The sequence below is a fragment of the Eriocheir sinensis genome, chromosome 23, assembly GCF_024679095.1.
Source record: "Eriocheir sinensis breed Jianghai 21 chromosome 23, ASM2467909v1, whole genome shotgun sequence".
Classification (NCBI taxonomy): Eukaryota; Metazoa; Arthropoda; class Malacostraca; order Decapoda; family Varunidae; genus Eriocheir; species Eriocheir sinensis.
In genome coordinates, this window is record NC_066531.1 from 18,489,205 (window position 1) to 18,499,371 (window position 10,167).

Consider the following 10,167-nt stretch of genomic DNA (forward strand, 5'->3'; position numbering starts at 1 on the left):
CAAACACCTGCCGCGGGTGGTGCTGCAGGTCAAACACCTGCCGCGGGTGGTGCTACAGGTCAAACACCTGCCGCGGGTGGTGCTACAGGTCAAACACCTGCCGCGGGTGGTGCTGCAGGCCAAACACCTGCCGGGGGTGGTGCTGCAGGCCAAACACCTGCCGTGGGTGGTGCTGCAGGTCAAACACCTGCCGCGGGTGGTGCTGCAGGTCAAACACCTGCCGCGGTGGTGCTGCAGGCCAAACACCTGCCGCGGGTGCTGCTGCAGGCCAAACACCTGCCGCGGGTGGTGCTGCAGGCCAAACACCTGCCGGGGGTGGTGCTGCAGGCCAAACACCTGCCGGGGGTGGTGCGGCAGGCCAAAGACATGCCGTGGTGGTGCTGCTGGCCAAACACCTGCCGCGTGTGGTGCTGCAGGCCAAACACCTGCCGCGGGTGGTGCTGCAGGCCAAACACCTGCCGCGGGTGGTGCTGCAGGCCAAACACCTGCCGTGGGTGGTGCTGCAGGCCAAACACCTGCCGTGGGTGGTGCTGCAGGCCAAACACCTGCCGCGGGTGGTGCTGCAGGCCAAACACCTGCCGCGGTGGTGCTGCAGGTCACCCCCCTGCCGCGGGTGGTGCTGCAGGCCAAACACCTGCCGCGGGTGGTGCTGCAGGCCAAACACCTGCCGTGGGTGGTGCTGCAGGCCAAACACCTGCCGCGGGTGGTGCTGCAGGCCAAACACCTGCCGCGGGTGGTGCTGCAGGCCAAACACCTGCCGTGGGTGGTGCTGCAGGCCAAACACCTGCCGTGGGTGGTGCTGCAGGCCAAACACCTGCCGCGGGTGGTGCTGCAGGCCAAACACCTGCGGGTGGTGCTCCAGGTCAAACACCAGCCGCGGGTGGTGCTTCAGGCCAAACACCTGCCGCGGGTGGTGCTGCAGGTCAAACACCTGCCGTGGGTGGTGCTGCAGGCCAAACACCTGCCGTGGGTGGTGCTGCAGGCCAAACACCTGCCGCGTGTGGTGCTGCAGGCCAAACACCTGCCGCGGGTGGTGCTGCAGGCCAAACACCTGCCGCGGGTGGTGCTGCAGGTCAAACACCTGCCGCGGGTGGTGCTGCAGGTCAAACACCTGCCGCGGGTGGTGCTGCAGGCCAAACACCTGCCGTGGTGCTGCAGGTCAAACACCTGCTGCGGTGGTGCTGCAGGCCAAACACCTGCTGCGGGTGGTGCTGCAGGCCAAACACCTGCCGTGGTGGTGCTGCAGGTCAAACACCTGCCGCGGTGGTGCTGCAGGTCAAACACCTGCCGCGGGTGGTGCTGCAGGCCAATCACCTGCCGCGGGTGCTGCAGGCAAACACCTGCCGCGGGTGGTGCTGCAGGCCAAACACCTGCCGTGGGTGGTGCTGCAGGCCAAACACCTGCCGCGGGTGGTGCTGCAGGCCAAACACCTGCCGTGGGTGGTGCTGCAGGCCAAACACCTGCCGCGGGTGGTGCTGCAGGCCAAACACCTGCCGCGGGTGGTGCTGCAGGCCAAACACCTGCCGCGGGTGGTGCTGCAGGCCAAACACCTGCCGGGGGTGGGGCTGCAGGCCAAACAGCTGCCGTGGTGCTGCTACAGGCCAAACACCTGCCGCGGGTGGTGCTGCAGGCCAAACACCTGCCGCGGGTGGTGCTGCAGGTCAAACACCTGCCGCGGGTGGTGCTGCAGGCCAAACACCTGCCGCGGGTGGTGCTGCAGGCCAAACACCTGCCGTGGGTGGTGCTGCAGGCCAAACACCTGCCGTGGGTGGTGCTGCAGGCCAAACACCTGCCGTGGGTGGTGCTGCAGGCCAAACACCTGCCGTGGGTGGTGCTGCAGGCCAAACACCTGCCGCGGGTGGTGCTGCAGGCCAAACACCTGCCGCGGGTGGTGCTGCAGGTCAAACACCTGCCGCGGGTGGTGCTGCAGGTCAAACACCTGCCGCGGGTGGTGCTGCAGGTCAAACACCTGCCGCGGGTGGTGCTGCAGGCCAAACACCTGCCGCGGGTGGTGCTGCAGGCCAAACACCTGCCGCGGGTGGTGCTGCAGGCCAAACACCTGCCGCGGGTGGTGCTGCAGGTCAAACACCTGCCGCGGGTGGTGCTGCAGGCCAAACACCTGCAGCCGGTGCTGCTGCAGGCCAGAATACCTGTCGTGGGTGCTGCTGCAGGCCAGAACAAATCCAAGCAAGCATGGGAAGAGTAGAGTTCCGCAAGTGTTTTGCGTCATCACTGATATTGAAGAAGAACAACTGATTTCTCGGCAAACTCCACCAGTTGAAATATCTCTCCACTCGAAAGAACACTTACGCACTCCATTCAGGTGGTGGCTTATGATATCTGACCAGAAAAGTACACTTATTTGTGAAATAACTCACCTTAAGGGACGCCTTGGTGTATCAGCTGATCTGCAACCACGATGGGGTTGCCAGACACCACCTTGACCAACCACTGTCCCGAGCGTGGTTGCTGTGGTTGCCCCTCCGAGAAAACTACAGTTGCCCCAACCCGTGTTGCTTGGCGTAAATAGAACACGGAAAATCAGCTCCGAGCAACTCGAGTTGAGCAACCAGGCGTAAATAGAAGACGCCTTAACACACCCTCCCGGGTGTCCCTCCGTCGCTCGCCAAGGATGCCATGCAAGATGCCAGATGTCTCTAGAATTTCAGGCATTCATAGATACTCCGAAACAAGAATAAAACAAGGAAAAACGAGCTTTATAGCCAGAAGCACACGGCCTAAACACGTGCAGGCCCTTTTAAAGCGCTTACGTCACTACTCCATTTAAATGGCACGTGGGCGACGTAATAACTTGGCGGGAGGTTTAAATCGCGTTCCACAATATTGCTACATACATGTACACTTCAAATCCGCTCAAATCCCTTTTTTTCAACCATATCAGAGGGTGAGTGTTGCCTTAATATTAACCAGAGTTGAAATGCAACGTTTTGGAGCCATCTGATTAATGTAGAATCACTTAGGTTTAAGGACAGACCACCTAGTCTGGACCATGAGGTCTGTGTGGTTTGATTTTTTATGTGAATCTATGTAAATCTCTCTCTCTCTCTCTCTCTCTCTCTCTCTCTCTCTCTCTCTCTCTCTCTCTCTCTCTCTCTCTCATTTTTCCTCTTTGTCACACACACACACACACACACCGGGTGAAGATAAGTTGGGTTTATCTTCTTTCACGTGGAGGGTGCTGAAGCCCTTCAAAGACCCTTCCCATGTCCTCACTAACCGTTTCCCTTTTGTCTCATCAACACCAGAGAGCAGTTCAGCATGCTCTCTAAAGACAGTTCCTCTATCTTTTTACACCACACTACATTCACACAACACACACACACACACACCTTTTCCCAAAATTCAAAATTCAAAATGGCGAAAAATTACAGAGCGTCGGAGTCCCCGGCTGGGGGGGGACCTTAAATTCCCCCAGGGAGGACTGCCCTTCTGGCTGCCGACTTGAGAGGTGTCCTGATAACTCCTCGAACCTCCTCCTCCTTATCAATTTCTGCAACATCCGCGGTCTTCATTCTAATTTTCATTCTGTGAAACACCATCTCTCCTCCTCTAAACTTCACCTTCTCTTCCTCACCGAAATACAGGTTTCTGAGGCTAGTGAAAGCAATCTCTACTCTGTTCCCTTCTACTATATCAGTGTTTCTTAAACTTTTTTGTGCAGCGGACCCCTTTTATTAAAATTACTCATGTAGCGGACCCTTTATTATAATTTTCCTCTTGAGTTTGAAAGTGTTTGCAGGTCATAATATACTGAAATTACAACTGAATTATTTATTACTGGCTTATCTTCAAAATAAATGTTTATATTTTGCTTAACATAATTTCCACAACATTGATAATTTTGCATACAATTTTTCATGAACTTAACAGCAATGCTTCCTCCTCATATCTCACAACCATACTTAATGCGATGAATGATACTGTTTTTGCTGCCTCACTACTGTTGGAATATCTGGTTCCAGTCTGCTGAGTTTCAGTCGCATATCGGGTTCGACATTGATTCGGTTGCGCTTCTTCGTTTTAAGATCAACCAGTGTAGAAAATCCAATTTCACAGTTGTACGTTGTTGGGAACGGCATCAAGTGTTTCAAAGCAATTTCTGCAAGTCCAGGGTACTCTGGCTGGACTTGAGCCCAAAAATTGGCCAAACTTCTTTCCCTGAATAGGGTCTTCAGTGTCCCACTTGTTGCAATCTCGACAAGATTATCAGCCTCTTTTGATGACAGGTTGACACTGACCTTTTCTATATCTACTTTATCTGTAACAAATGGATTTCTAATCCACTCAAAGCTTGGGTCTGGTTCTTCAAAATATTTTCCTAACTCTGAGTGAAGGCCTTGCAGATGGGCTTTGAAAGCTTGTGTTGTGTCACCATCTAGCTCTTCCTTGGAAGTAAGCAGGAAATCTGCTAATGAAGGAAAAGACTCAAAATCTTTGCGGTCAATGCGGCCGCACCACAAGTCCAGCTTCATTCGTGTTTCCTGTATTTTGTCCTGCACTTTAAAGATGGTAGTATCTTTTCCTTGCAAAGACAGATTCAATCCGTTTAGTGTACTGAAAATATCAGACAGGTATGCCAGTTTTGTGAGCCACTGGGTGTCATGCATTCGATTATAGAGGTCATGACGTTCATACAAGAAAATTTGCACTTCCTCACGAAGTTCAAAGAGACGGGAAAGAACTTTTCCCCGTGTCAGCCAGCGAACCTCTGTATGGTAAAGGAGTTTTGTGTGTTCGCTTCCCATCTCTTCACACAGAACTGTAAATAAGCGGGTGTTCAGTGCTTTCCCTTTGATGAAATTGACAATTTTTACTGCCTCTTCCAGAACTGTTTTAAGACAGGTAGGCATATGTTTCACAGCAAGTTGTTCACGGTGAGTGCAACAATGTGTTGCCTTTACCTGTGGTACAATGCTTTGTACCCGACTCACTAGGCCCCTTAGTTTACCAGTCATCGCAGTTGCACCATCTGTGCTGATTCCAACACATCGCGACCAGGAGAGTTCATTTTGGACAATAAAATCGTTAGCTACATTAAAGATAGCCTCTCCTGTTGTGTTTGTAGGAAGAGGACGACAGAAAAGAAATTCATCATGTACTTCCCCACAGTAAATGTACCTAACAAAGCACAAAAGATTTGCCTCGTTCCCTATATCTGTGGACTCGTCCAGCTGTAGTGAAAAATACAGACTCTGCTGTAATTGTGACACCAGCTGAACTTTCACATTTTCAGCCATTGACGTTATCCTTTTCTTGACAGTGTCGTTGGACAAAGGTATCTTGTTTATTTCTTTACTAGCCTTTTCTCCAAGCATGATCTCTGTCATTATCTTGGCTGCTGGTTTGACCAAAGTCTCGCCTATGGAATGCGCCTTTCCTGTTTTTGCAATTAATAACGACACTTTGTATGAGGATTCAGTGGCCTTTGCATTTTCTCTAGGTATAAAAAAAGATGAAGCTTCTTTTTTTCTGTGAATATCAAGTTCATTACATTTTCTTTGAAAAAATTATGTGGGTTTTCCCACATATTCCTTATGTCTGGACTCGAAATGTCTTCTGAGCTTTGAGGGTTTCATAGCCTCATTAGCTAATGTTTCATAGCACAAAACACACTGTGGGATAGGATCCTCACTGTTGCCTTGCCAAAAAAATCCAAGTTTCAAGTAATCACTGCAGTATTTACGCTTCTTTTTGGCTGTTTCTTTGTGTGTTTGCTTGTGCCCTACAGTGGTAACCGAGGCATCTGTACTGCTTTGGTTTGTGTCAGCGGTGTTCCCTTCGTCCATGGCATATGCGCCTGCCTCCAGTAGCTTGAGCTGAGTTGCACTGTTAGCATCGTTTCTTTCTTCTTTAAGGCCAGTGCTGTCTTGGTTGTTGTTCTGGAATTCAGTTTTCTTCTTTGTAAGTGAGCCTGTCTTGAGCCACAGATCCATTATCCTGATGCTAAAAAGTAAGCTAGGCTGTCTTCTGATGTTTATCCTGCAAGTAACGTAAAAATATTTTTTTAGTTAAATACACGAGGTCTAGTATTCGAAATTCTAATCTCAAAAAGGTAGGTAATAACGTTTAACAAATGGCATATAACAAATCAGTATGTTGTCATAAGCATCCAGATGATTTTCTTACCTACAAAGAGGAGCACAAGCAACTGCCGTGTGTTCCTCACAGCAGCCTAACGTCAACTGATATGTGGCGGGCGGCCGCACCACCGGGCATCAGTCAGTACAATGTTGCCAAATCATAAACACCACTGCCTTCTATAAAGTTGTTTTTTTGTGTGTGTCTTTTTCGGAATTTCGTTGAGGATTTCACCCCAAGGGAGGAAGGCGGCATTACTTAAATTACTTCCATCCCAATGTGACTTAGCCACTGTAAAAAGCCATCAGGATTTGGTGCTACAAAAATAGGAATTTATGACGTTTTGGCCGAAAATTTGACTGAAATCGATATTAAAAATTATCCTGCGGACCCCTTGGAACATTCCACGGACCCCTGGGGGTCCGCGGACCACACTTTAAGAAACACTGTACTATATCTATCCTAAATTTCAATCCAAAGCTGGATGTTTGGCCTACGTGCGCAACGACATCACTTACTCTCGTGCCCACGACCTTGACTCTTCAGAATTTTCTACCATCTGGTTAAGACTTCATTGTCATTATATTACTAAATACATCTGTGCTGTTTATCTCTCGCCTAACTCTACTAACTATGTAAAATTCCTTGACTATTTGAACTCTAAAGTGGAACACATCTTGACTCACTCACTCACCACCAGTTTTGGCTTTCATCCTCTTTCACTGACCGGCCTGGTGAACAAACCTACAACTTTGCTCTCCTCAGGTACCTAGAGCAGTTGGTTCAGCACCCTACTCGTATTCCCGTCCGTCTTGAAGACAGGCACAACATTCTAGACCTCTTCCTTACCTCTAATCCTTCTGCTTACTCCGTCAAATTGTTCTCTCCGTTGGGCTCCTCCGATCATAACTTTATTTTGGTATCCTGTCCTATCCCTCCTGTACATCCACTGGACCCACCGAAGAGGCGATGCTTCTGGCATTTTGCTTCAGCTCGGTGGGACGACCTGAGAATGTACTTTTCCGAGTTCCCGTGGAATGATTACTGCTTCCAGGAGAGAGACCCCTCTGTGTGTGTGCCCAGCGCATCACAGAGGTGATTGTCTCTGGAATGGAGGCATACATTCCACGTTCTTTCTCTACTCCTTATGCTAAAAAGCCTTGGTTTAATCATGCTTCTTATCGTGCTATTAAAGATAGAGAAGCAGCTCGCAAAAGGTTCCAGAGCCTTCGAACACCTGCTAACTTTGACCTTTACATTTCAGCCCGGAATCGTGCCAAATCTATTCTCCGGCTTACCAAAACTTCTTTTATCAATATAAAATGTCAACATCTTGTTTCTTCTAATTCTTCCCGTGACTTCTGGCATCTAGCCAAAAATATCTCCTCCAATTTCACTTCTTCCTCTTTCCCTCCTCTCCTTAACCCTGATGGCAGCACTGCCGTCTCATCTGTCTCTAATGCAGAACTCTTCGCTCAAACTTTCTGTAAGAACTCCACCCTGGAGGATTCTGGGCATATTCCTCCTACTCATCCCCCCTCTGACTCCTTTAAGCCTGTTATTAAAATTATTCCAAATGATGTTTTCTATACCCTAGGGTATAGGGTATAGAGTTGAGGCCAGAGGGCTTATGGACCTGATGGAGTGCCTCCTATTGCCCTTAAAAACTGTGCTTCCGTGCTGACACCCTGCCTGGTCAAACTCTTTCGTCTCTGCCTATCAACATCTACCTTTCCTTACTGCTGGAAGTATGCCTTTGTACAGCCTGTGCCTAAGAAGGGTGACCCTTCCAATCCCTCAAACTACCGCCCTATAACTTTACTTTCCTGTCTATCTAAAGCTTTTGAATCAATCCTTAACCTGAAGATTCAAAAGCACCTTTCCACTTCAAACCTTCTATCTGATCGCCAGTATGGGTTCCTCAAGGGGCGTTCTACTAGCGATCTGCTTGCTCTCTTTACTGACTCTTGGTCATCCTCTCTTAGGCGTTTCGGTGAAACTTTCTCAGTTGCGCTAGACATATCGAAAGCCTTCGATAGAGTCTGGCACAGGTCTTTGCTTTCTAAACTACCCTCTTTCGGATTCTACCCCTCTCTCTGTTCCTTTATCTCCAGTTTCCTTTCCGGCCGTTCTATCTCTGCGGTGGTAGACGGTCACTGTTCTTCCCCTAAAGTTCTAAACCTATCAACAGTGGTGGTCCACAAGGCTCTGTCCTATCATCCACTCTCTTCTTGTTATTCATCAATGATCTTCTTTCCATAACAAACTGTCCTGTCCACTCATGCGCCGACGACTCCACTCTGCATTATTCAACTTCTTTCAATAGAAGGCCATCCCAACAGGAAGTACGACTCCAGACTGGAGGCTGCAGAACGCAACAACCTCAGACTTTGCTATCATTTCCGATTGGAGTAGAAGGAACCGTGTGTCCTTCAATGCCTCAAAAAACTCAATTTCTCCACCTATCAGCTCGACACAATCTTTCACAGACCTATCCCCTATTCTTCGACAACACTCAGCTGTCACCTTCTTCAACACTAAACATCTTCGGTATATCCTTAACTCAAAATCTCAACTGGAAACTTCATATCTCCTCTCTCGCCAAATCATCTTCCTCGAGGTTGGGAGTTCTGTATCGTCTCCGCCAGTTCTTCTTCCCCGCACAGTTGCTATCCATATACAGGGGCCTTGTCCGCCCTCGTATGGAGTATGCATCTCACGTGTGGATGGGGCTCTACTCACACAGCTCTTCTGGACAGAGTGGAGTCTAAGGCTCTTCGTCTCATCAGCTCTCTTCCTACTACTGTTAGTCTTCTACCTCTGAAATTCCGTCGCGATGTTGCCTCTCTTTCTATCTTCTATCGCTATTTTCACGCTAACTGCTCTTCTGAACTTGATAACTGCATGCCACATCCCCCTTCCGCGGCTCCGCTGCACACGACTTTTTACTCATGCTCATCCCTATACTGTCCAAACCCCTTATGCAAGAGTTAACCAGCATCTTCACTCATTCATCCCGCACGCTGGTAAACTCTGGAACAGCCTTCCTTCATCTGTATTTCCTTCTGCCTACGACTTGAACTCTTTCAAGAGGAGGGTATCAGGACACCTCTCCTACCGAAATTGACCACTCTTTCGGCCACCTCTTTTGATTCTTTTTTTAGGAGCAGCGATTAGAGGCCTTTTTTTATTATTATTTCCTTTTTTTGTGCCCTTGAGCTGTCTCCTTTGTTGTTAAAAAAAAAAAGTGTTTTACGTTGTTCTGTTGGTTGTTGTGTACCAACATACAGGCGGAGAATCCTATTGGCTGTTGTGAGCCATCTGGAGTGGTTTAGGTTTCCTGGATTTCTCCTTGACAGTGTGTCAGGAACAGTCCCGTTAGAGATTGCTTTTCCCAATTGGTCCTGCGAAGCCATGTGGCCTACTTGTTTTACCATCGAGTTTTCCAAAAAGGTGACGTAGGGACAGCTCATTGCCATGGACCTGACAGATGAACCAATGAACTGGGTGGGCAAGGCTTTTCTCGATTTGACAAATCACCCCAGATTTATTCCCAGTATTTACAGTAGTCCATCACATCCAATCGCCAGTACGTTTTCCGTGGAAATTCCTTTTTTATTAGCAAACTGTTTTAGCCCTGTGGCAATACTCTTTGCAGAACCAGTGGCAGGTTAATACTGGCCTAGATATTCTGAACCTGGTTCAGCCATTATAGCAATATGCTCTTCAATTACCTTTCTCCTATAGTCTCTATTTCCAATCTTCTCCGTAGTAAGAATTTCATCTTTCCTTCCATCAAAGTAAATGCCTGCAACTTGTACTTTCCCATGTGCTTCCTAGTTTGTCAAATTTTATCTGTTTGATTGCCTCGCTCTCCGTACTTTTTTTCCTATCTATGATTTTGTAAGGATCCTTTTTTGTAATAACCCCTAAAACTTCAAGGATTGCACTAGATAGTAATGCACCACCACGATCAGACAGTCCAACCCGGTTACAGGCCTCCGGAAAAGAAGAGAAGTGACGTTTTTGTTCTCTATTTTTTTTCTTTTTTCATTTTTACATTGTTGT

General features: G+C 48.6%; 1 protein-coding gene across 1 annotated transcript; it reads right to left on the reverse strand.

Annotated features, from left to right (window-relative positions):
• Positions 1-3,901: 3,901 nt before the first annotated feature.
• On the reverse strand, positions 3,902-5,512 carry LOC127002654 (zinc finger BED domain-containing protein 5-like). The gene has a single exon (XM_050868706.1). The coding sequence runs from the start codon at positions 5,346-5,348 to the stop codon at positions 3,924-3,926; it is 1,425 nt and encodes a 474-aa protein (XP_050724663.1). The 5' UTR covers positions 5,349-5,512; the 3' UTR covers positions 3,902-3,923.
• Between the last annotated feature and the right edge of the window lie 4,655 nt (positions 5,513-10,167).

Bases quoted from the DNA above. Each gene is read 5' to 3' on its own strand.
- LOC127002654 (XM_050868706.1), bottom strand. From the start codon at position 5,348: ATGACAGAGATCATGCTTGGAGAAAAGGCTAGTAAAGAAATAAACAAG.